This window comes from Conger conger, chromosome 2 (assembly GCF_963514075.1).
Source record: "Conger conger chromosome 2, fConCon1.1, whole genome shotgun sequence".
Classification (NCBI taxonomy): Eukaryota; Metazoa; Chordata; class Actinopteri; order Anguilliformes; family Congridae; genus Conger; species Conger conger.
In genome coordinates this window covers 44,919,021-44,945,191 of record NC_083761.1, presented here as the reverse complement: position 1 = coordinate 44,945,191, position 26,171 = coordinate 44,919,021, and the positions used below count along the sequence as shown (strand labels likewise).

The 26,171-nt window shown below is 39.3% G+C and overlaps 2 protein-coding genes across 5 annotated transcripts; one reads left to right on the top strand and one right to left on the bottom strand.

The window, feature by feature from the left end:
• Positions 1-184: 184 nt before the first annotated feature.
• On the bottom strand, positions 185-4,078 carry ccdc43 (coiled-coil domain containing 43). The gene is made up of 5 exons (XM_061230661.1): positions 3,853-4,078; positions 3,241-3,331; positions 2,704-2,836; positions 2,007-2,062; positions 185-1,595 (listed from the first exon to the last, which is right to left on the bottom strand). The coding sequence occupies exons 1-5, from the start codon at positions 4,024-4,026 to the stop codon at positions 1,408-1,410; spliced, it is 642 nt and encodes a 213-aa protein (XP_061086645.1). The 5' UTR covers positions 4,027-4,078; the 3' UTR covers positions 185-1,407.
• On the top strand, positions 3,814-10,614 carry dcakd (dephospho-CoA kinase domain containing). Of its 4 annotated transcripts, none has more exons than XM_061230658.1 (5): positions 3,814-4,126; positions 5,405-5,517; positions 5,940-6,143; positions 6,233-6,320; positions 9,524-10,614. In XM_061230658.1, exons 2-5 carry the CDS (start codon positions 5,406-5,408, stop codon positions 9,807-9,809), a joined length of 690 nt encoding a protein of 229 aa, XP_061086642.1. In that variant the 5' UTR covers positions 3,814-4,126; position 5,405; the 3' UTR covers positions 9,810-10,614. The 4 variants fall into 4 exon arrangements, with proteins under 4 accessions (XP_061086642.1, XP_061086641.1, XP_061086643.1 ...); XM_061230657.1 differs by having other exon boundaries at positions 5,402-5,517; XM_061230659.1 differs by lacking the exon at positions 3,814-4,126 and adding an exon at positions 4,258-4,283 and having other exon boundaries at positions 5,402-5,517.
• The last annotated feature ends 15,557 nt before the right edge of the window (positions 10,615-26,171 follow it).

Here is a 26,171-nt window from a genome sequence, read left to right as displayed (position 1 = left end):
TCAATTGTGATTTCACCTGCAGTGTTCACCAAAATTACAAATATAAAGCATACATAACATTTTTATTGCAAAGAGACAATGGTAGTTCACTGATAACTTGACAATGGCAAGGGAGAGACCAAGCAACAATTGTTTTGCATGTGGCAAATGTATCCATTAACAAAAAAAGATGAAAAACCCTTGAAACCATAAAATTGGAAAGACTTTATTCATTTGAAATCTTGAAATGTTCACCGTAGCAATAAGTTTCTGCGTAACCTCAAATGCTCGTTTGCTACTCATCTTTCAATGCAAGATAATGCAGACCTCCCCACTGAAAGTATGGGCCTCCTACTGAGCCTGAGAACATATTAATATTTGGACACTTCGCTCTTAATCATACAAATCTTTATTGAACTTACAGAAATAAAGGACTCTCTTCAGCAAAATTGGCACATGATATCAAAACCTAATAAAATAAATGTAGCATACTGAAACCAATCAGGTGTGTTCTGCTTTGGCTGTGTGAAAATGTTGTTCCGTAATATCCTGGTTGGCATGGATATGTGTAGAAGCATGGCTCTTTGATGCAACCTCTCCTGAAGCAAATTTAATTGAATAAATGTTTTCATTCAGCCTAATTTGCTGATTGGATCCATGTTTCCATGCAAACCAAATAGGATATACATTTCTTTGGGCTGCACTGTATGTATGCAAGATGCATCTTGCAGTCAGGTGTCCACACATGAAGCAACAGTTAAAGACATATAGCTGTGTTTACATCAACATATAATGACATTACTTTGAGCTAAACCTATGGTGATCTCAACTCTAAAAAGGGCATGAAGAACATAGGCTAGTGGTGCTCTACACAGGCAACAGACAAGCACACTTATTCTGATAGACAGACAAAGCAAGCAAGCATTTGGCAAAGCATATTTGTTCAGTAGAGCATTTGCTTTCAACAAATGAGCCAATGAGAAAACTCTACACCAATTCTAAATCAAAAAGCACCACCCCATGATTTGAACTTCAAATCTTACATGAATAAAAATACTTGGGATTTATTTCATTTGATTTCATTTCAGATTGGTTATGAGTGGCATAAGGAGCAAGGTACTGGGGTATTCCCCAAAACAGCCTCCTCAATTATGAGACTTTGAACATTTACTTCAAATATCATAGATTTAGGGCACAAAACACAAGCTAAACTGAGACTTTTAGAAAAATTAGATGGTGTATGTCTGTCTCAAATGGGAAAACAATGAAAACCAAGCCAATAGGCAGGGGGAGGAGTGTAGGAGACCTCCTACTGTAAGTTCATTTTTCAGTGTCTTGTATAGGAAACTTGTTGAAAAACTAACGCAGAGTTGAAATTTTCGACACTTGTCCAAAGTAACAGAGCCTTGTGTCCAAGAATGCCAGTTTTTATCTTCTTCGTTCCCCTTTCTGTGTGCGTTTTTTCTCCTTGTCCTTCCTGTCCTGCTTGGCCAGTTTGTCTTTCTCTCGCTGCATCTTGTCCTGTTCCTTCTTCTTCTGAGCTGACTCACGAGCCTGCTCCCTCTGCTGCTTCTTCTTAGTCAAAACATCTTCCACATTAGTGTTCTTAAACAAGGCTGAAGGCTTTCGTAAAGGCACATCACAAGAAGAGTGGAAATACAGGTTGTCTTAATATAACCACATTATTGCTACTACGTTGTTGATTTGTTCCGAATTACTATTGCCGTTCAGATTTTCATTTATATATTGGCAAAGATGTTATTGTCTAGTAAAGCTCTGTATTTATTTTTGCATTTATACTGCCGCTCATCCTACCTCAATGTATGCACGATGTTGGATGCCTCCTAAATAAATAAATGCAATGTAATGTAAAGAAATTGTATTATTATTATTTGTTTGAAAATGTGAATGACAGGATCAGATTGGACTGGTCTTTATATCAAGTACTTTCCAATTATTGGGTCCTTTCATTAAGCGTGGATCACGATGTGATGGGATGTGTAATGACAGTGCTGGTGGAAGGATACACTTTTCACTGTCGACGAAACAAGCTGCTCCAGCGTCTTCCTCCTCTACAATTTCAGTGGCAAAGTCAAGGAAGCTGGAAGGATTCATGTTCCATTTTAAGCACACTCATTTCCACGAATACAACATGCACTACAACCAGGTCTAACAGCATGGCCTACTCTAGCCAGCTGATGTTCCGTTTGTTGGGTACATCCTCTCACAGCCTTGCTCTTTTGCTGCCCTAGTCCTCCAGTGGTGGAATGACCTTCACCAAGGCATAATTACTGACTGTTGTAAGCAGAAACCCCCCTTTTCACCCCACCTTTCAGGTTGTATTTTTTTCCAAATGTAATACTGCTCTCCCCTTAGTTTTTAGGCCTTCTGGCATACATCTCTACAATAGTATGCTTTTCACTACAACTTATCACTAGCTCTAGTGGTCGTTTTCTAGCCCAGTCAAATGTGTCAAAAGCAAGTTTGAGCTAAATCTGCTCAATGGCTGAACAGTAAATAAAAACAAAGATACAGGGATAACAACACACCCGCAAACTGCACTAAAAATGTTTTTTTCCTGATCAAGACATGGGCTCTGATAACAATTTGCATATTTAGCATTTCAACATCATAAACCGGAAATGCAATCACAGTGCAATGCTCCTACACACAACACACAGCATCACAGGTGTCATAAACAAAGTTATGAAAGCCAAAGGATATTCCTCGCCTTCACTGACATTGGCATACTGGGCGAGGAGGGCCTCCTTCTTCTTCTTCGCCTCCTCTGACACCTCCTTCTGCTTCACGACGATCTGAGCCTGTTTTTCAATCAAGCTGGCAATAGCTTGCACTTCTGCTAGACACAAAATTACACAGATGATCAATAAATTACCAAGAAGGAAACTGGAAACTCAAAGCTGGAAATGCATTTGTGCATCTCACCCCAAAAAAAAAAAAAAAATGTAATTTAATAAATCCAAATCAACCGTTCCTAAGTTAAAATAACTTTTTAAATGACCCCATCACCAAGATGTGTAATCTGCAAGAAGTTACAATTTCTTCCATTTTACATTTTCTTCATTCATGGACAAAGACAAGATTTTGCTTGTATTGAGTACTAATACAAGCAACCTAAAATGCAAATGCATAACTTAGCAAAGATCAAAATGGACTTAATGTCGTTTCTGAGCGAATTTTAAATTCCTCTATTCTACGCATCTCATAAATCATCGTATTTGTAGATCTGACATTACATACCATCAGATTGGGTTATGTTTTCTGAAGAAAAAGAGGTTTCGGTCCAGTGTTTGATTATTTCTCGGCACGCATCTTCCAGTGCATCGCCCTCCTTCAAATAAAGACATTATCGTTTAGGCTCATTTAATCACCATGTTATCAATGTAACGTTTCTGCCATAATTATTCGTTAACGCTATAACAGGCCCTAGTCTGTGATCTCAGTTCAGTTCAGTTCACCTAGATTGCTACCTGTAGCTTGCTAGCTACAATCGGCAATGCACCGAATAGCCGATAGCTCGTTGAAGAAATTGAAGAGTAAACTCAGGAGAATTCTGGAGAACTTCTATTTTAGCATGCTAGTTTAAAGTAGTTTTAACTTAGTTATCTAAAGTTAAAAAATATTATATTAACAAGTTGGGTAGAATAGAAAAGTTATCTTGCAGCCAGATAACCAATCATACGGAAGTTAAATATGTATGAACAATATTGACTTGTTAACAAGAATTACGAACTAATGTTAGCTAACGCTTGCAAAAACAGACTGACTTGCGACGGCTATTTCTGACGGACTGTGACAGACGGGCCGGCATTCTCTTACACGCCATGTAGGCTATCTGGAAACAACACTAACCAGAAACGCTGAAAGAATGCTTTGCAATGCATCGATCTTTTCATCTTCAGTCTCTTCTTCCTGTAGGACTCCGAGTATATACGCTCCGTAAACATCTTTATCTACCTCAAGCGAGTCTAACCGATCGTTCAGCCAGCTTTCAAACATTTCAGCACCTGTTTCAGGCGCAGCCATGTTGGTTTCCCGGGGTCCGACTGCCACTGGACCTGGACCATAGCTGTCTGCACAAAGTGCCCGTATTATTTTCGACAAGGAGGCGAGTAACTTAGACTAAGTAAGTATCGGGAAAGTAGCTTGCTAGCAACTTTGATAGCTTCAAAAGTCAATTTCAGCCATACCCAGATCTCTCATTTGAACGAATCGTATTAGCGCTAGGCTAGCTAAATGTCTGCGGTATAAACTTTAGCTAGCTTCAATGCAACATAAATCAGGTTCAGTCCTATTTTTCTATGGTTATGCTCGTAAGCTAATTTACGCTAACGTTAGCTTGCCACTCAGCTAACATTTTGGGGGCGTATCTGGCTAGCTGTCATGCTAACATCGTAAGTTTGTTTAAAGTTAGCCTGACATTAGCTAGTCATATGGCAAGCTAATAGCTATCTAATTTAACGTCACTTCGTTCAACGTTTCTAATATTGTTAGCTAGCTATTAGCCAGAAAGCTAACAGTGCATTCGAGTTTGAGGGAATACAAATCACTCATCATTAAGTTAGCTAACTATTCAGTTTCGATTTTGGGTGATATAACTTAACTAGCTAGCTAATTTCATAAATTCAACGTGGATATCATATCGGCCCTCCCTTGCGAACTAACTTCGATATAGTTAGCTCGCTAGTGATCTCTAACTAGCGATGTCAACTTAAACAAAGTATCCAAGTACAATAATTAGCTAACGTTAGTCATATTTAGCTAGTAGCGTTGTAATATAAATGACGGGACACAGCTAAGGTTAGCTAGTCAATATACGTGCAGTTTAATTTCCAAATCTGAAATATAACCGCCCCATTACCGCATTTGTATCTATGAAGTCACACCTGTCCGCCAGAATGTGCGTTTTTTCAGAGTTCTTCGCTATCTAAGGCTTATTTCTACAGCTTTCCACTGTTGCCTTTGCTTGTTGGGATTAGGCCGGGGTGTGAGTTACTGTGAAGCATATTGTGACACATTCATTGTAAAATGCGTCAAATAAATAAACGGTAGCGTTAATTGATTACTCCAAAGCACATCTACCTGTAATATGAAAACTCACATAATCACGTTTCACATTTGGATACAGTAAATACATTTGAACGGCATACTTATGTTTTCGACATTTGCTTTTGATGCTATAGCAGCGAATTCCCTTTTCCACCGCAAGGGTGCGCCAGACATGCATACAATTGTTCGGCTGGTTAGGCTTCACTTCAACCCCCTGCCCTGTTTTTGTGAACCACTATATAGAATATATAGATCTGCGTGCATGAGCCACGGAACCGTGTACGTGCTTGCGAGCAGACTAACTGAAAATAACATTTCGCCTCCAGACTAAATGAGTTATAAATGTTATTAGCAGGATGTTCCTGGTGGGGCTGACTGGAGGAATAGCATCAGGAAAGAGTACAGTGTCCTCTGCACTCCGGGACCTAGGCTGTCCCATTATCGACGCCGATGTGGTGGCTAGGCAAGGTATGGAATAATTTGTGACATGAAAATGTACAATATAGTAATTTGGTATTTGCGATGAGCAAAGTTACCATGTAAGTGCCACCATCAATGTGCTGAATATCAACCTGCAGTGCTGCTCTCTCCAAAGTTGTCTTTTTTTCTGTCTCATGTTGCCCCATTTCATATTGCCACTCAGTTCTCTTGGCATCAAAGTATCAGAGCAAACATTTCACACCAAAAAGAATTTACACTAAGTGTTGGGGCGAAATAGAATGTTTAGATTTTTCCTCGAATGCCACTATGTAAAGTTCTTCACTTCAATTTGACTCTAGACGAACTTGGCGAAGCATGGAAAAATATTTGAATCCAAAACAATTATGTAATTGACCCAGATCTGACCCTTACCCCTTCATATTCTACATACATCCTACTCCCCTTACCAGTGGTGGAGCCAAACAGCCCAGCGTACTGCAAGATAGTGCAGCATTTTGGCTCAGAGATCCTCCTGGAGAACGGGGAGATCGATCGGCAGAAGCTGGGCCAGATTGTCTTCTCCTGCACTGAGAAGCGCAAGCTGCTTAACTCCATCACGCACCCTGAGATCCACAAGGCCATGCTCAGGCAGATACTTTTCTACTTTTTCAGAGGTGAGAAGTTCTACAATTGTCTTACAGTTCCCTTGATGTTATTTCTGTTCCGAGTGTGATTTCCCTCCCTCCTCTTCTGTCATATACAGGGTACCGCTATGTGGTCCTTGACGTGCCGCTTCTGTTCGAGACACGCCGACTCACTCGCTTCCTCAACCACACTGTGGTTGTGTACTGGTGAGTTTCACTTGCATTATCAATCACACTTGAGGTGGGGTACAGCTGAGTTTCACTTGCTGTCTCAATTACTCTTGTGGGGTACAGGTGAGTTTCACTTTCCATCTCAATCACACTTGTGGTGGGGTAATTGAGTCCTCAGTTACAATTGTGTTGGTGTAGCTTCCTCCTGTAACACCATGATGGTTTACTGGTGAGAGTCTCCATCTCTGAAAATTTAGATGAATTTTGTCCCATTTGGATCCTGCATATATTCCATTGTACGTGGGAGTACATAGATCAGGGTTGCACAATGTGCAACCAAGGGTGGATTTATTTGAACTTCTGCTCTCTTGTTCTTAATAATTTAATTAGCCCATTGTTTTATTTAACATTTTCAATTAAGTCATGATCAACAGCTGTGGACCTAACATGTATCCTTGATGAAAACCTTTAACTGTGGTCCAGTGTAGGAGTGATTCAACACTGGTGTATACGGTTGTGTAGAAAATTTAGTCGATGTAACTAATTGAGCAAAAACAAGCTTGTATATGGGCAATTCCACAGTAATGTCAACCTAAGCATGAAAAACTAAACGTACTTACTTCCAAAATAAACGTATTATGTCCCAAACAGTTGATTGTGCCCATTTTTAAATCTGATGAAATGTAGGCTAACAACAAGAAAATGCTTAAAAAAGGATTTATTCGTCCCATTACCATTGAAATAAATGGTATTTGCCGGCCATCTTGGAAACACTTACGAAACCATTTCAGATGGTTTTCTCAATGTCCAAACTGATATTCAGAACCATTTCAGATGACAACAAATGTGTTATGATAAAATTTGATTGGGAAGTAGATGGTCAAACAATGGATTACATGGGTATCAAACTTTCTGCATTAGACATTAAAATTCACTGAGTTTTTAGAAAGTGTATAGTCTCCCCAAAATACTTGTGTTTTTGTGTCACATCCGTAGCGCAAGTTATATGTTACTTTTTTTCTCGGTTAACAATATTTAAAAAAATAAATACAATTTGGGCCCTTCCCACTCTGCCAAGTGGGTGCTATGATTTACACCCGAATTGCCACAAGTTCTGTGCCTTTGACAAAGCCTCTACAACATGATCTAGGCCTAAACAAAACAGGATCTTGGTCTTTGTTGTCAGAGGTCTCACCTGCCCAGGGCTGGGCCTGTGTGGGTTTGTTTTTTTAATTCATTCCTTTTTTCACTGTACAATTTTCAAACATTATGGTAACAGGATATACCGTTTGAAAGCGTTAAAACTCATGGTTCCATCTATGTAACCTATTGCCATTGCTTTAGGGACAGCAGTACCTTATTTTGTAACGTGAGTGGCAAAATAAGTGCAGGGGGCCTTGCCTTTTCTACACTTTTTTCATCCACATACTACAAGAAATCCGGTAATTTTAGTGTCTTTCACAACAAGGGCCCAGTGAACTAAATGCAATAATAGTTAAGAATTCTAAAAATGTGCTAACTCAGAGAAACGTTGATAGAATGTCCTTTTTTTAATATATTTTTTTTATCTGTAGGAATGATCATTGTTATCCATTTTGCTGTTGCACATTTCTACAAAAGTCCTTATCCATAGAAATGCTATTATCTACGTTTTGTATAGGCACTCTGGAACTCTGTGAGCTAACATACAAGCTGATCTCTGACCAGTAACTGTAATGCAGTTTCTAAATATAGGCGTTCTCCTCATCCGTACGCAATCGACTGCAGTGTAACTTATGTCCAGCAAAGAACCAACTACGTGTATGTTACTGAAGTGAAGGGTCTTTTCAGTCATTACGTTTCCAATGTTGTGTAGTTTGTTAGGCTTGCAAAATACCACAGCATTTTATCGCCTGCATAACAAAACCGTTCTTGAGATAAAAAAGGTTGATGTTTTACAAAAAAATAAACATTTTGCGATGCCTACATAAATAGAGAGGACTTCCTTCTAATCTTTCATCTGAGTGAATATTCCTGAGGAAGACAGTGAAAAAACCTTTGACTCCACAACAGAGGGCAATTTTAGTGATGTTACCCAATTTTATATAGGGCGAGCATCTAAATACGTTCTCAAAATATTGTATCATTATTCATTATTTTGAATAATACCATGTGAAAATGTGTTTGACTTGTTGGGTATTTGACAAAAACTTAAATCAATGGACCTCCATTAATATATTAGTATACAAGATGTTATTATTGTCATTATTTTACTTATTTATTATGATCTTCTTGGCCTGGTGCTGTCGGAGGATAGCTGCAAGGAGAGGGAGAATGAGACGGAGGGGTAGGGTGACAGGTGGGGGCAAGTGCAAACACTTTTCCTCAGGATTAAAAGAGTTGTATATAAATTAGTAAGTAAAATGCTGAACACCTCATAAGATAAATATATAATATAATTTAGTTTCCATGTGTCCTTTCGTACTCTCCAAATGTCCGTTTTGGAAAACAGCGTAGACATAGCTTAGAAAAAAACATGCAGAATGCTAACTTTGGTGATCTACAATTTGAATGGGGATTTGTCGAGTGTTGTGGCTGTGGCTCCATTGTGTTTCTAACTGCATCAGCCATCATCAGAATGAAAGCTTTCTTTTTCACAGTGTTTGGGCTTCTGTAACTTTGCTTTAGTAATATTTAGAGTAGTTGGAAAACAAACCCCAATGGGGTTACCTTTCACAAGAGACCAGGATTATGCATGTAGTCAAAAGGGTTCAAGAATTGTAAACATTTTATTTTGGGTATGTCACTTTGAAGCTTGTGTCAAGAAAAGGGGCGATACTTAAGGGATTAAACTCATTCAAGGCTCAGTTTTAAGTAAACAATGTAGCTGTAAAACTTTGTATTTTTGTGCAATTATTAAGGAATGTAAGTAATCATTAAAATATTATTAAAAGCAAGGTAGTATTACCAGCTTATATGAAGGGTGACTGTACCCATCCAGGAAAGAGCATGCCTTCTTTGGGTGTGATGCCCAGTAGTGCATGGGTGTTGCAAGGAAAATGGGGGAAAAAAATCAGAATTTTCATATTGAGTTCTGCCCAATGACAAGGATCAATGCCATTTTCCTGCCACTATTATGGTATTCTTATGTTCTTCATATAGATGGCAGAGTTCCTCAGTGATTATCTTTGCTGGTTTTATGACCAGATTGATGGCTAGTATAGGATGTGGGCCCCAGTTTGTCCTCCTTGTCATTTCAGTGACCCTGCCACACAGCTCTCACGTTTGATGCAGAGGGATAGGATTACCCAGGAACAGGCTGAGCAACGCATTGCTTCCCAGATGCCCCTGAACGAAAAACGTGGGCTGGCCAATCATGTCATAGAGAATTCAGGCAGCCGTGAGGACACCCACAGGCAGGTCCTCAGACTGCATACTAAGTTGGAGGACTCGATGGAATTTCTACTAGTAAGAAGCCTGGCAGTTGCCACAGCAGCTGGGTTGGGTGGGCTACTTCTCTACACTGTGAAGCTTCTGATGTTGTAGCACTGGTGTATAAGTGTATTTAACCAGATGTCATCAAATGGAGGGCAGCCTGTAGCCTAGTGGCAAAGATACATGACTGGGACCCGGAAGGTTTGTGGTTCAAGCTCCAGTATAGCCATGATAAGATCTGCACAGCTGTTGGGCCCTTGAGCAAGGCTCTTAACCCTGCATTGGTCCAGGGGGGATTGTCCCCTGCTTAGTCTAATCAACTGTCAGTCGCGGATAAATGTGTCAGCTAAATAACAGTTTATTACACGCTGAAATGCACCTAGTGAAAATAACAACACACTGAAATGCACCTAGTGGAAATCTTCATTATGAAACAATTATGTACAGATTTCACTTTTTTGATTTATGTGGATTTTTATGGAATGTTTTTATTCAGTGTCCTTCTTACACTATATAAATGTGAATATAATATGCTTATTACTGTTATCTGCCCACTGTCAATGGGTTGATTTTATTTTATTTTTTTAAACAAAGCACTGTGTGAGCAACGGAGATGCAATACAAATAATTTACATAAGTGTTTGTTGTAACACTATCAGAAGTCTGAAAATGTCTCAAAAACAGATCAAAGGGCTGTGTAAAACACCAAAAAAAAAAAAACTTTTTTTCATGTTTTAACAAATCAACATGAGCACATGCAGGACATTTTCCATACTATCCACTTGTGGTTCTGAACAAATGGTATTTTCTCTTTGAACACTAGATGGGAGTAGAACATTGTTTAACATGTGATTTTGTTAATTGTCTAACAGAGAGCCTAAAATAAAATTCACATTGGACTGGTTTATTGGGAAAATTTGGACTATGGTCAGTTTTTATTTTTACTGATGAGCTTACATTTTTTAAAATGGGAATGAGATATCTATGTCAAATAACTGCTAAAGTGTTCCAGACAACCAGTTTTTTTGGTAGAGACATTTTAGTCATGTGTGAACCCACATCTTGGTGACTTTTACACACCAATGGCAGGATTATTTATGAAAAAGTAAATTAATTTCCACGTAAAATCCAAACTGTCGTTATTTCTTGGGATATTTCTCTTCGCAACGTGTAAGCTTGCAATACTTTTTATCATACCTGTGTTTATTTGTGTGCTTATTCAGTGATACTAATTTGCAAGTAATTAAATAAGTAATTATTCATTTATATAGCACGTTTTAAAACCAGGGTTACAAAGTGCTTCACAGTAAAACCAAAATGTTGACGGATTACATCACATACATAACATCACAAACAGGAGACAAGCTCAAGAACGAGGAAAAGCAAGAGACTAAAAGTGAGTCTTAAGAAATGTTTTTTATTTTTTAAAGTGACTGTCGAGTCAGATAATCTCATGTCAAAGGAAGACTATTCAAAAGTTTTGTGGCACAAACAGCGAATGCATAGTGGCCCTTTAATTTTAACCTTGTCCTAGGGATAACTAGGAGCCCTTGGTTAGAGGACCTATGAGACCTTGCTGCTATATGGCGACAGCAGTTCATGAATATAATCAGGGGCTTCACCATGTAATGCTTGCTAATTAATTTAACAGATGTCAGTCCACTGCCATTAATTGTGAACATGCAGCAGACAATAGAAATACCAATCACATTTAAACAGTATGTTACATAAAATGTATTCTGGCATAGTACACAAGTGACTTCTTTGTAAATTCTGGTATGCATGCTGTAGAACTGAGGAAATTAGATAATATGAATTATTACACTGGACATTCACTCACTTCTCACTCTCGATTCTCATTAAATAAATCAAGTTGATTCAAGTTAATGTAATGTTCAGATTATTTTTGCAAAATATTGTTGAGACATAAGGGTCCTTGCGTAGTTAGGGAGGGCTATAGTGGACAGAGTGCTCCCTGCCTTGTAGCACAGTAGCATCTTTTCCGGTTGGTCGAATGCTTGCATCTGCTTCTTTTAGTTGCAGCCTTATCACCCTGCACACGTCTCATGTCTGTCTGCCAAAGCTATGCCTGTGTGGGCTAGGTTAGTACTTGGGTGGGAGACCGCTTTGGAAAAGGAATTTGGTGCTGGAATAGTAATTATTCAGCCGTAGGGGGCACTCTTTCTTCTGGACCGATTCTTTTTGAAAAGGAGCACTGTGCTTTCGAAGGCGCAATCCTTTGGCTGAGATGTTAAACCAAGGTCATGACTGGACTCGCAAGTATTCACCCTTCCTACATCTTCCCCCTGCTGCTTTGAATCCCCACATCATCATCCCAGTGGACCTACCTGGTTAAATGATGGTAAGCCCAAAATCCAGTCCGATGTTGCAGTGGCTGTGAAGCTCAGCTGGTGGGACTGAAGATCAAAAAGAAAAAGTAGAGCATGTCGCTGACTACATGCATTTTGGGGGAAGTGTGTGATAATTTAGTTTCTCCAGAATTGACGGATAATGCTGCATCAGTGGTACAGGCCAGAAAACATGTTTTCATGTTGCAAGTACTATGTAATGTGTGAACACGATTTGGGTTATTATTTAGTTGGCAGTGTATTCATTTAGTCTTGAAAGAAGTGGGCATAGCTCACGGGGTATAATAAAGTAGGCATTAGTTGATGCAGTTGTCTGGTGAGCAAACTAAAGATTGGCAAAAATATATATTTATCTAATATGGGACCAACAATAATTGATAATACACAACTCTCTGAACACACAACGCATCATAACTATAAGTGGATAGGCAACAAAATATATGGGGTGGCCATATAGTGGTGAAGGTCCATGTCTGGGACCCGCAAGGTCAGTGGTTCGATCCCCAGTGTAGCCACAATAAGATCCGCACAGCCATTGGCCCCTTGAGCAAGGCCCGTAACCCTGCATTGCTCCAGGGAAGGATTGTCTCCTGCTTAGTCTAATCAATGTTAAGTCACTTTGGATAAAAGCACCAGCCAAATGACATGTAATGCAACAGAAGTAGAAGTAAAATTAATAAATACCTAATAAACCACTGAGTTTATAATGTATACAAATATGAGTAATTATGTAATACAGTCATGCTTGAAAATATGTGAATCCTTTTGGAATAGTCTGTTTTTCTCATATTTCAGACACATTTATATCCGAATATGTATTTTATATGAAGATATAAAAAAACATTTTGTTCTGAAATATGCGAAGTATATCTATAGTTATTTTACTTTACAAGGCCAGAAGCCTTTACAGACCGTCCTTTGGCCTACCAGGCCTACTATGTGTGGGACCCTGAAATTACATTATGAAGCTAACACATGCTGCAACAAAGCATCAGAAGCCATTGAAAATATGACTAGACTATGACTAGACTGTATGTTTTTGTGATTTGTAACCCCTTCTTCTATTCTTGGCTACATATAGCTTGGAAAATATATTTTGAATCTCAATGCCACTCTCTGGTAAAATAAAAGGTTTCTAAAATAATAATAATACTAATTTAGCAATTTGGTTGAACTATCCTTTTAATCTTTAAGATTTAGGAAGGTAAGACAAAAACCATTTGTAATATAGGCTGACAGACACCATATATTAACTAAAATCTATATTGTTTGTGCTTACCACAAAATTATACATCCTGTGATCATATGTGAAGTCATTTTAACAGAATGCACTGTAATTTACATCACTTCACAATAAACAGACATGAAAAAATAAAAAATATAGGCCTATTTATTTTGCTCTTCAATAGAAATTGCGATATTTTTGTTATTTATTTACACCAAATTTTATTTCGTCATTAATTTATATCAAATGTAATACAATTTCAATCATTAGAAATACAGCAGTCATTTTTGTCAGCTCATACTCTTTAAACTTAAAAATGTTTGTTTTTCTTTAAAAAATATGTAAACAAACTGAACTGAATTACTGATTTTCAAAAGGTTACATTTCTCCTGCAATGTTTTCATATTGCATTTCATCTTTTTTGCTGAATGATCCACAGACATTTCTCCTTGCACTTGTTCAACACACAAACTCTTTGGCAATCCTCTGAACATCAAGCTGGTCTGTTCTTTTCTGGTGTATGTGAAGGACTAGCATGTGATTTAGTCACCAAGCACTTTATTACACCTACTTATTAATGTCATTACCTAATCAGCCAATTGTGTGGCAGCGGTGCAATGCATACAGTCATGTAGATACGGGTCAGGAGCTTCAGTTAATGTTCACATCAACCATCAGTATTGGGGAAAAAGGTGTTCTAAGTGACTTGGGGGGAATGATTGTTGGTAGCAGACAGGGTGGTTTGAGTATCTCAGAAACTGCTGGTCTCCTGGGATTTTCACACATACTAGTCTCTACAGTTTGCAAAGAATGGTGCAAAAAACAAACAAAAAATCCAGTGAGCAGCAGTTCTGCAGACAGAAACACCTTGTTAATGAGAGACGTCAGAGGAGAATGGCCAGACTGGACTAAGCTGACAGGAAGCTGACAGTAACGCAAATAATCAGACATTACAAGAGTAGTATGCAGAAGAGCATTTCTGAACACACAAGGCATCATAACTGTAAGTGGATAGGCTACAGCAGTAGAATAAAGTCACAATAAATAAATAGATAAATAAAGTCTAAATAAAAACTTAATAAACTGCTTGGTGAGTGTACAACTGCGAAGGTAAGTCTTCAATCTTCTCCAGCCTGAAAAACTCCTCTAGGCCTCTGCTGAGGAGCTTGGCAAGACCATCAGTATTTTCAGGGGGGACATTACCTCAGTGGACAGTGCTGAGGCACCTCCCACCTTCCTCATTGCTTCAACTATGGTCAGAACATTGGTTTTTCAAGGCAAGAGGCCTGGAAACATGCAGAATTGTATTTTCAATCGCTCCATGTCAATATCTGTGCGGTAATGCTTTTCCACAATGGCCAACTCTTCAATGCATTCCTCCCATTGTGCACTTTTGAACAGAAGCTGCTCCACAGATGCCACTACTGAGGTCCCAAGTTTTTCAAACCGTCTATCCATAGCTTCAACCAATACAACAATTAGGATGCCAATGCTTCACGTTGAGTAGTTCCTCAACTGTTGAAGCTTCAGGCTGGATATGATCTTCCCTGACATCAAAGGTTCTTGGCATCTTCCTTGGATGGGGCAAGTGTTGTTCTTCTATATCCAGTTTCACTGCCATTTCATTGCCTTCTTTCCAGAGGGAAAGGCATGAATTCTCAGTTCTCAGGTAAGATAATGCACATCTTATTTATGTCAGTTATGGTTTTTGATTCTGAGACTCTTACTTCAGAGCTTTGCAAATACTTACTGACTTCCTCAACTTGCAAATTCCCATGACAGTTTTGAACTCATTAAGCTGTTTAACAAGTGCTGCCTCTCAGCCATCATCTGACTTGGTTGGTGGAACTTACTGTAGTTTTCCAATGACAGGCCTAGTCTCAGAAGCACAATCTTGATTGCACTGGTAAAAGTTGCAGCATCTACTTTGGCAGTTGTGTACAACCCAACAAAATGTTCACGCACATCATTTTCATCTACATGTCATAACACAATGGACACTTGTTCCTTGTTGGAGATGTCTGAACTTTCATCCACGATCAATGAACAGTACTCGTCTTCTTTGACTTGCTTTGGTATATCCGACAGTGTAATGTTGCCTATAATGTCTAGCATTTCATTTTCAATGTCATGGCCTAACCACTTCTGCCTCTTATTAAGCCAGTCTGACAGCTTTTTAGAGTCAGTGGCACGGAGATTGAGTAACTGATGTAAGTAACTGTCCTTGTCCTTGTCTAGCTAAGAGACGCAGTGATTCAGTGATGCTTCATAAGGCTTTCTGTGAGGCTTTTGCCTCCTGTGCAGTTTTATTTGAAAGCAGACGAAGAACTGATTCACTGGAAGAGTAGCTGTTCAGTTTTAGCACTGCTTCTTCTCCTGGGAACTAAATCGAACCGTGGCTTCACTCCGATTCTTTACACCATGAGACACAAAGGCATCATCCTTGTACTTAGAAAATGTGAGGAGTTTCAAATGGTCAGACAAACTGCTTGTGTGGCAGAAAGCTTTGTCAAGAGCGCTTTCATATTCCAACAAAGGGTAAGTTGGGACCATCTCGACTTAAAGCATCTTTCCTTTGTTCTGAATTTTGATTTAGGGAATGTTTGTTGAGGTTGATTTGGAGTTCATTGGAATGTCAAACTGCCTTCACTGAAGTGCCATAAAATACACTCACTGAGCACTTTATTAGTTATTTATTAGACTTTCTTTTTAGACTTCAACTACTGTAGCCTATCCATTTAGGGCTATGATGGGTTGTTTGTTCAGAGATGCTCTTCTGCATACCACTGTTCTTCCTGTCAGCTTAGTCCAGTCTGGCCATTCTCCTCTGATGTCTCTCATTAACAAGGCTTTTCTGTCTGTAGGACTGCTGCTCACTGGGGTTTTTTGCACCATTCTTTGCAAACTGTAGAGACTAGTGTGTGTGATCAGCAGTTTCTGAGATACTCAAATCACCCTGTCTGCCACCAATAATCATGCTATGGTCAAAGTCACTTAGATCACATTTTTTCCCCATTCTGATGGTTGATGTAAACATTAACTCAAGCTCCTGACCTGTACCTACATGATTGTATGCATTGCACTGCTGCCACACAATTGGCTGATTAGATAATCGCATGAATAAGTAGGTGTAATATAGTAAAAATGTTCCTAATAAAGTGCTTGGTGAGTGTACAATGCTGAATCTATTTCAATTTCCTATTTGAAAAATCTAATACAAAATATACTTGATTCTACTTGTTTTTAAGCTTCCAAATCAGCATTATGGACCTTCTGCAAACAGAACAAAACACCAGCTACTGTATATAATGTGATTGATTGCCAATAATAGAGAACTTGTATCAATCACACTAGTATATTGGCAGGTTAAACTAACTGACATTATGCTCCTCTATTTGTTTCACTATGTCTTCCCCTGTCAGGTCTGTCTCCTCTAATGCTACTGCTTCTGCCTGGTCCTTCTCTGAGGCTGTCTGATGAAACGCAAAAAACCCCCAAAAAAAACAAGGTATAGTGTGAGTGACAAGCCTTGTACATAGTGTGCACTGTGCATAGCCTACATTTCTCAGTAGGCCTATACACTAACTTATAGCAAAATATTATCACATAAATCACAAAACAGCTCCCACGTGGGTGTAAAGCAAAACCCCTAACCTCTAACCGCTGTTAAACTGATTATCTATGCTATTTTGAGACTCATGGGCTGTGTAACGGTTAGATTATGTCTTCACATTTTGATTAACCTGACTATTTAATCATAATTGACCATTACAATTGAAAATATGATGAGGGTCATCAAATAGTCATTCTGCATGAATCAAGTACCTCTTATGTCAGTAATATGTCAGACCAACTTTATCGATCTTGAGCAAAACATTCTTCCTCTAAGACTGGAGTTTTGCAAAATATTAGGAACTGCTTTCCAAAATATAAAACAGCTAGTTGTGAAGCAGAACCTCCATCCGCTGTTCTGAACATGATTATTACTATATTCTGACTCTGAATATCTTTTTTTTTGTTTGTTTGGTTGCTCACTGCCCTTTCCCACTCCACTCAAGGGAGTTCATTTGTAGGACAGGTGCAAAATTCCAGTCTTAAGGGAAGAATATAATTCCTGAAGGTTCCTGAAACCTTGTTCCCACTCTCATAATACAAGCCCTTGATTAATGAAATATTATTATTTGGTGACCCCCATTTTATTTTGGATACTAATTGTCAATTATGACTAATAGTCAAGTTCACCAAATGGTTAAGTCATAATCTATATAGTTACACATCCTATGTGTGTCAGAAAATAGTGTAGATTAAGAACACAGGATGGAGATTTTGCTTCACAACTATGTCAATGCTGTTTTATGGAAAAAGGTGTGTTCCTAATATTTTGCAAAGTCAGTGTATGTGACACTAAGGGCGGAATTCAAATCTCAATATCGCTTGCACGTTCCGCTTCATAGAACACTTGCGGTCGGGTCGAGTATGTTAAATCAAGTGGAAACTCCACAGCATTTTCATCAAAGCAGGTGTACTATCAAGCGGAACGTGCAGGCGATATTGAGGTTTAAGTTCTGTCCTCAGTGTCACATACACCGACATAGCAAAATATTAGGAACACTGATTGTCATTGTGTTTCTGGTCACTGTATAAGCCACTTTGGAATTTATTGATTTAAACACAAACACAACGCACAAATCTGTTGGTGCCCCGAAACCAGCCCTTGCAGGTTGTGAGAAACTGTTGTATCTCACCACAGATGCAAAGGTCAGATAATACCATTTCAGTTTGATGATTTTATTGGTACAGTTGAAGGAACAGGCTTTCAGTCCACTTGCCCTGAAATGTATTGTACAACATATTTTCATTGTTTCGCTTCAAACTGTCAAAAGGTGAGTGAATCAAACTTTAAACTTCCAATTAGGCATCAAGGTTCTCAGTAAATTACATGGCTATGACAGCTCAGCATAATGTCATGTGCAAACTTCAAGTTGTTTCAAATTATTGCTGACACAACAAGCTCCAAAAATAAAATGACTCAAAGACATTCTAAAAATGTATTAGTATTTGCTATTTCTTTCCAAATTGACACAATTTGCTGTTGTCATACTGTGTCTCATTACCTACATATCCATACCCGTTACCATGTCTAGTGTGTGTGTGTTATGTTTATCTCTACAGTTACCGTATTTTGTCATACAATACTGATCACATTTAGCCAATTATTTAAGAGCAGGAAATGCTTGTGAATGTCTTATATTCCCCCACCCAACTACAGATATTTAGTGGGCCACATTAGAGAGCTTAGAGCTTGGTGCCTAGATATGAAAGTAATAAAATAGTAACAAGCACCTTTTTGGCCATTCTAAAGGCTGTGTGAGAATGTATTATATCGAGTCTTCCCCTTCAACAAAGTAGTATAGCATCATGACAAAAACCGACTCTACCGGAGCAGCAGGAGCGTGTCTCCTCCCCTGCCAGCTATGTGCATTGCAGGGCTTTACAGTGGGAAAAGTTGACAAAATATTAACGTGTGAAGATGCATTCTTGCTGCAGGACTTGGCGTGCAACTCCTGTTACAGCAGCACTCTGTGTTCTGAGCAGAGGCACCTGCTTGATGTTGCCTTAAAGGCAGAACTTACAGGAAAACTGAGTGAAATTGAATGAAGAGGAGGCAACCCAGAAATCATACATCTGCTCTCTGTGTTTTATCATCTGCTCTCTTGGAAATATTTTGCGACATGGAAACAGTCTGCCAGGTTTGGGGGTGAAAGTTTCAAGTTTTTTTTAAAGCATTGAGTAAGTTTGTGAATGCTGCACTTTCTACAGCCTTTTTTTTATTTTTATTTACTCTGTATTTGCTAGTGACTGTTAGATTGTTTTAATGACTTTGCCTACAAGTGGATCAGCACATACCATATGTAATCGTGTGACCGTTTCCAAGTATGTAATTGTTAATCTATTGTTTGTGTATGTATATGTAGATTTTGCTCTTTGTTATAATGTCTTGTCAGTGCATGCATGGATGTGTTGGCATGACAACGCATTAGGGCATTTTTAGTCCTCTCCTTGGCAGACAGATCCAGGGATGGACTGTAATGTCATTCCCCCGCAGTGCTGTGTAGCTGTGGGTTTGCCGTGCTATTTTTATCGAGAGACTGCAGATTGATGCAAAGTGATGAAGCCCAGGAGGCAATGAGTGGGTGGGCATCCAGAAGACCCACACCCCCCTGCCCTACAGTGTCCTCTTTGTCAAGAGACCACTCAAAGTGATAGGAACTCAACCAGTCCGTGGAAAGAACTTTAGCAGTGGTCAATTTGGAGCATTGAAAAAACAGGCCTGAGTGTTTAGAGTAGTTTTTCTTCCAAGTCAGCCTGGGTGACAGGCACCTATTTGTCAAGGGTGATGGTGTCACCACTGAGGAGCGGATAACAAAAATGTTTTATATCTGCCTTAAGACTGAGTTTGAGAAGTCAACGGCCATGTTACCACACAAGTTATCCATTGCCCCAAAAATAACTGATTTTAGACGGAATATTGCTGAAGTTTTTTGTCATTTCTCTTCCTACAGTAAATATGCATGACTTTTTTCAAAGATATCTGGAATCTATATACCATTCTCTGCTCTTCCTCACAGTGTTGTCCTCTGTAACTTTGAGTACAAGACATTGTGTTTGTTAGCTAACAAGGCAAGCTTTTGCCTTGAAGCATGAATGAGTGGAAGCTCATTAAAAATATCAAGGCAGTGGGCATGAGCCCAAAACACACAGGATGATATGAAAAGTACATAACAGTCAGATAGGTCTGTCAGTCAGAGGTGAAAAGTAAAATGTGGTATTCACTGTTATACAGTACATTAGTTTATAGTTGCAAGGTGAAGTGTAATGTTCTGAGTTTGTTCTGTCTGTTTTTAGTGTTATTATTGTTTATTCTTGTAAAGCACTATTCTTACTAACTACTACTAATCTAGATATTGTATAGTACTAATCCGGTTAATACACTTGCTGTTTGTCTAACTAACAAACTAACAGTCACTTTAATTGGGTAGTTTAGGTTTATCACATAACTAACTCACTAATGTAATCTCCTAGCTTTCCGTGCTGTTCTATAACTCGGCCTTCCTATGCTATCCCTGATTACTAGCTTAGTTTCAGTGAAGTGTTTGCACCTGTCTCTTACTATCACTACATCTTCACTCTATGCAAATGTCTACTCCTTAATCCTGAGCCGTATGTTTTACATGTGTGTTTACATGCATCCACGTGTTTTCGTCTCCCCCTGTTATTGTATCATTACCCTATTATGATTCCCACCTGTTGTCTATTTGTTTAGCTCATCTTTCTCCTGAATCCCGTCTAGACTATCACCTTCTCTCAAGTATTTAAACCTCAGTCTCCGCTGTAACCTTTGTCAATCATTTTCAGTGCCGAGTTCCTTGGACTCTTGATTATTGAGATTCCGTACGACACCCCTTTGATTTGTTTTCCAACTTTGCCTTGCCCTCTTGTTTTGGTTGCCCATCTGTTTCTTTGGTTTTTTATTATTTGCTTGGTTTTTTCAACTCTGAATTTTGCTTCTTTTGTACCTTTACTTGTTTTATTTGACCACTCTTTTGCTTTCTGTTTTGGGCAATGATACTCTTGGCTTTGAATTTGAAAATAAAGTTTTTTGGATTATCCCTTGGTCTGCATTTGGGTCCTCAGTGTCGTACATAACAGAAGTAATTGAGTATTGGGTGTTACACACCAGATAGAAGCAAAATAGTGTAAGTACCTTCACCAAAAATACTTTTAACTTGCCTAATTAGGGAGTAATAAGTAGTGAATGTGATGCACACCACTATATTGGGAAAGTAGCGTTTAGCTAATGGTGCCTGTACTCTGTGCGTCATTGGCCGTCTTTTACGACTGCTCTATGATAAGAGCAGAGATTCAATCCTATGATTACAGTAGCTATGTTATGTGACATCCACACACAGAATTTTAGGATGGTGGAGCAAAAACCTGGAGACTAATCATGCTGTTGTTTTCCTTCCTGGAAAAAGTCATTCTAAGCACCGTTTCTTTTCTCGCTTTCCTTTTGGATATTACATTACATTACATTATTGGCATTTGGCAGACGCTCTTATCCAGAGCGACATACAGTTGATTAGACTAAGCAGGAGACAATCCTCCCCTGGAGCAATGCATGGTTAAGGGCCTTGCTCAAGGGCCCAACGGCTGTGCGGATTTTATTGTGGCTACACCAAGATTAGAACCACTGACCTTGCGTGTCCCAGTCATTTACCTTAACCACTACGCTACAGGCCGCCTATTAGCTATATTGTTACTGACGGGTGTCTCAACTTAGACTATTTATCCAGAATGCAAAACATTTTGAATATGGTAGCATTTTATCGGTGCACTTAATTAGCCTAGGCTACTTTATCCAAAATATGCAAGTCATATTTTAGTATCGACAGGCCCTAAATATCTGACACTGCCAGGCTTCCGTCGGAGGCTAAGATTCACTAAATCAACCGTCTGCGGGTATGTCACACTGAAAGATCCAAGACAGCCAATTTTGCCTCACGGAAAAAGATTTCTTCTAAGATTTGGAAATTTTGTCTGTGACCGCAGAATCACGCCAAAATCGCACAGCGTATACTTCCCTAACTTTACAGTATAAGTCCTGTTTGGAATTAGCCAAAGGAAACTGACAGGTCTTGTGTGTTACAAGATTGCTGCAGCCTGTTTCTAAAATCTGTTTTGGTAAATTGTTTTGTCCATAATTTCTTGGTCTCCAAAAATTTGTCAGGTGGGCATTTGTCTTCCTGTGTGTTGACAGCTTGGCAGCAGCCCTTTGGCCATGCTACCATCAGTACTTATCTGGTCCCCTCTTGATGGCAGGGAGACAGTTGGGAAATATCCTGCTTTGTCAATCGAGCACTGGACGTGCCAGCGGAGATGGCTCCAGCCACAACCCCAGCGCACTCCTTCCTGATTCGCCTGTACTTTGTATTCAGGGTCACGGATCCCATTTCAGGGACAATATTTCAAGCGGCCAACAGAAGGAAGATTAAATTGAAGACTTGGCTTGATTTCTGGTAGGGGGAGGTGGGTGGTGGGGAGATGGTAAGAAGGACAGTGCAGGCAGTGGCTGGAGGGCAGGTGTTGATGATTTACCTGACATGTCAAAGTGAAATGAAACAGTGGCCCATGCATTAATCACCAACGCCCTCATCTTCTCTAAATGTCAGCCCTATCTGTAAAAGATTAGCATTAGCACAATGGTTTCTCCCATCATCTTTATTGTTGGTTTTTCTGTTTGTTTATTTGTTTATTTGCATATTTGTTCATGGCAGTACATATGCTGCATAATGTACTGGCATAAATTATGGAAACACTGTGCTTAACGAAGCAGTTTAGTCCTCTTAAAGGTTTTATCTGTGCCCTTTCTTTTGTTTTTGTTTCTCAGTCCATTTTCATCTTTAAAATGTATTTGAAACATTTATTTGCTTGACCACGAGTATGTGACCATTGGTAATTTGAAACAAAGTACACAAGAAAAAAACCTTTTCTTTTCATTAATATTATCACTTGCAAAATTCTATTTGATTAAAAAATGTCTGACAGTAAAATACATTAGACTGCTCAATTATGTAGGAATGAACTAATACACCTACTGTACATGTAGAAAGGTGTACTGTAATGCTTATTACTTGCTTGGCACAAACACAAATGCCTTTATTTTTGAAAATTAATAAATATTGCAACAAATTTTTCTTATAAATGCTGTGTTTCCATAATTTGTGCCAGTACTGTGTGAAGTAATTTTTTGCATGCAATTTGGCTTGTAAACTTTCCCTGTTCTTCAGAAGTCATATGGAATGCTGGGTATGACCTTTGGCTGATATCTGTCCCTTTTCACCATGTGCCCCGGGGCTCGTTGTACACATGTTGATAGAACACCAGAACACGGGTTGTGGAGCTGTCTGTTGTCGGCAGCTGACAAATCGGCAGCTGAGTGATGCTAGATTTTTATTGCGTGTGAGAAATATTGCGAGTAAAGAAAGCAGTGTTGGGGGCAGAGGTGAGCTGCAGTCATGCTGTTTGCAAAGTGTTGGTTCAAATATTTGTAGAACTCTTGACAGAGGTAACTGCAAAGGTCAGAGCCGGTCAGAAGGCTGGTGTTGTCACCTGGAGACTCTGTCTCAGGAGAGCTGTTGAAGCATTTTAATACTCCCAATCCGAAATTCTCACATGGAAATTATTACACTGTACCCATGGTTTTCTCTATGTGTCTGTACTAGAATAGAATGAGGTGTATGGATCAGAAATCAAACCTCATTGTTGTTTAGCAAGGAGGAATGTGTGTGGAAGAACAGGAGAGGTGTGAGAAAACACCAGTCATGTCAGTCAACCTGACATCAAATTGTCTCTCGGCATGGAATGGATGTTGTGTCCTTTAAGATGTAATAAAAGTTGCACAGATTACGTTAATGGAAGTGACTTGTTACAATTAGTTCTGGAAGCAGGCAGAGTCTAAGCCTTTTTTTCTATTTTTTACCCTTAATCCCAGAATTTGCTAAATAAGTAATCATTCTAGGTGGTAAAATTAAGGTTTGGTAACTAACAAATGTGAGCAATAAATAAAATGCTAATTCAGCTTTCTTGTTAAGTGCCAAGCAGGAAAAGATAAATAGAAAAGAAAAACACTTTCACACAAAGATCCATCACTCTCCTTGGTGGTTTTATGTGTTCAGCAGCAAAATACTTTAAGCTGGACAACATGTGTTTTGCCTTTATGAAATATGCTCCAAGGGCACAAGGGATTTCTCTATTTGGGATATTATACTGGTGTACGGAAATGCTTGTTTTCAGCACAGTACACGTTTTCCCTATGGGCACACTTGACTAATCTGGTGAATATACTACTTTTATTTTTGTAGTTAGGGAAGTCATCATTCAAAGCATCATCATTTTCTCGACAATACTACGTGTTTGCAATTCGTAGCACTGACTGGAGTCCCAGTATGATTAAAACATTGAACATTTCCTAAAACCATCAGTCTACCAATTATCATGCTTGCCCATGCAACTTTGTAGAATAGGCACGTGCTACCATGGCTTTTCCCATTCTGTTGGGGCGGAGTATGATTGGCTTTGAGGCTGTCAGGCCCTTGCAGATACCTACAGGGACGCATCAAGCATCGTGACCCAAATAGAGACGCACAGAGAGCAGGGCTGCTTCTCCCAGCTGCCCCTGTGGCACCACGGACGAGTGGCAGACAGACACAGTGGCACACGCCGCCTCTCCTCCTGGCCCTCGGGGGCCCGGCTCGCAACCGGGAAAGGAGCAGGAGGAGGGAAGCGGATCGCCGTCAGGAACAGCACGCCAGGCCGGCTTAGCGTCAACAGCTGTCGCCGTGCCCAGCTGGTCACTTCTGCCGAGCGGATCCGTGTCACAGGAACGGGGGGCGGTTGCGAGCCGCTGCGGTCAGAGAGCTCAGGGAGACGATGCCGAAACCTGTGGGAAGCCTCACCGCAGGACTTCCCACATAACCTCCAGTAAGTTCCCCCCGTCTGAACTTCCGCTGGGCCTAAATTTAGATATTAAAGGCCTATTTTCAAAGGGGCCCTGTTTATTCTTTTAATGCCTCACATGTTACTGGTATTAGCAGACAAATTACTGTGGACCGCCACAGCTATCGATCCATTCTCCCCTGGCCTCCAACATAAAGTGGTGGCTGGGCAGGGATACTTGCTAATTGCTTCTCAATGTTGGCAATTGAAGCACAAGCTCCTTTCTCTCATTATTTGGAGAGATACATAGCTTTTTGGACTACTGTACTGTGCAAATTTTTAGGCACCGCAGATTTCTTAATATAATAGTGGGCTCCAGAATTATAAATATGATAAATATGCACAAAAATACTGTCAACTAACAATACCATTATTGACATAAACTTTATTTTCCAACATAAATTAGTGTGCTTTATTAATGATTCAATTTTTTTTTTTTTCACAATTATTGGCACCCCTGGTTTAATAAGTTCTGCAAACACTGCTAGCAAAGAGGACAGCTATATCTGACAGTAGGTATGAGGTGCTTCTCATTGTATGCATTCCACTTTGCTACCGAACGTGTCAATTGTTTATATGGCCACAAATCCTACAAAGTCTAATCTGATCATAGCAAATACCAAACATGTTTTTTTTTATTGTGCTCAGTACGGGCTTTGTGCCACATTTCTAAAGTTTGTTGGTGTGGAGGTGGCGTTTTAGAGTTCTATTGCAATGTGGTGGCCCCAAGATGCAACCATACTCTGCAATTCTTAAACCAGGCTCCTTGGTTCTTTATGGCTTCCTTCACCATCTTTCCTACCATCTGTGGGAACAATGTACACTCATTTCCTCTTTCTGGGAAGTTTGCAACCGTTCCAAGTGTTGTTTTTTAAATTATTGGCCTTATCGGGCTCAGGGCTATTACCAGACTTGTGATGGTCAACTGCTATCAGTCTTTTCTGAATGGGCTTTCCCCATGCTGATGGATGACAAAGGGATTTTGCATGCTGTTACCTCATTTTTATACTCTTGTATTTACAATAATTGCAAATGTATTGGAATAAAAGTATATACATTCACAAAGCACTTTATTAGGAATATGTTTACTTTATTACACCTACTTATTCATGTGAATATCTAATCAGCCAATTGTATGGAAGCAGTGCAATGCATACAATCATGTAGATACGGGTCAGGAGCTTCAATAAATACGTAATAAATACGTACACTCACTGAGTGTATATTGTATATATTGATTGCATATTTTTAGACTTCTACTGCTGTAGCCTATCCACTTCTGCATACCACTGTTGTAATGTGTGGTTATTTGCGTTACAGTCA

Excerpts from the sequence above, each read along its gene's own strand:
- dcakd (XM_061230656.1), top strand. Across the intron at positions 5,518-5,939 it reads CGATGTGGTGGCTAGGCAAG|TGGTGGAGCCAAACAGCCCA; the intron begins GTATGGAATAAT and ends TCCCCTTACCAG. Across the intron at positions 6,321-9,523 it reads CACACTGTGGTTGTGTACTG|TGACCCTGCCACACAGCTCT; the intron begins GTGAGTTTCACT and ends TTGTCATTTCAG.
- ccdc43 (XM_061230661.1), bottom strand. The coding sequence starts at position 4,026 with ATGGCTGCGCCTGAAACAGGTGCTGAAATGTTTGAAAGCTGGCTGAAC. Across the intron at positions 3,332-3,852 it reads GCATTCTTTCAGCGTTTCTG|GAGGGCGATGCACTGGAAGA; the intron begins GTTAGTGTTGTT and ends CTTTATTTGAAG. Across the intron at positions 2,063-2,703 it reads AATGTCAGTGAAGGCGAGGA|TGAAATTGTAGAGGAGGAAG; the intron begins ATATCCTTTGGC and ends TGACTTTGCCAC.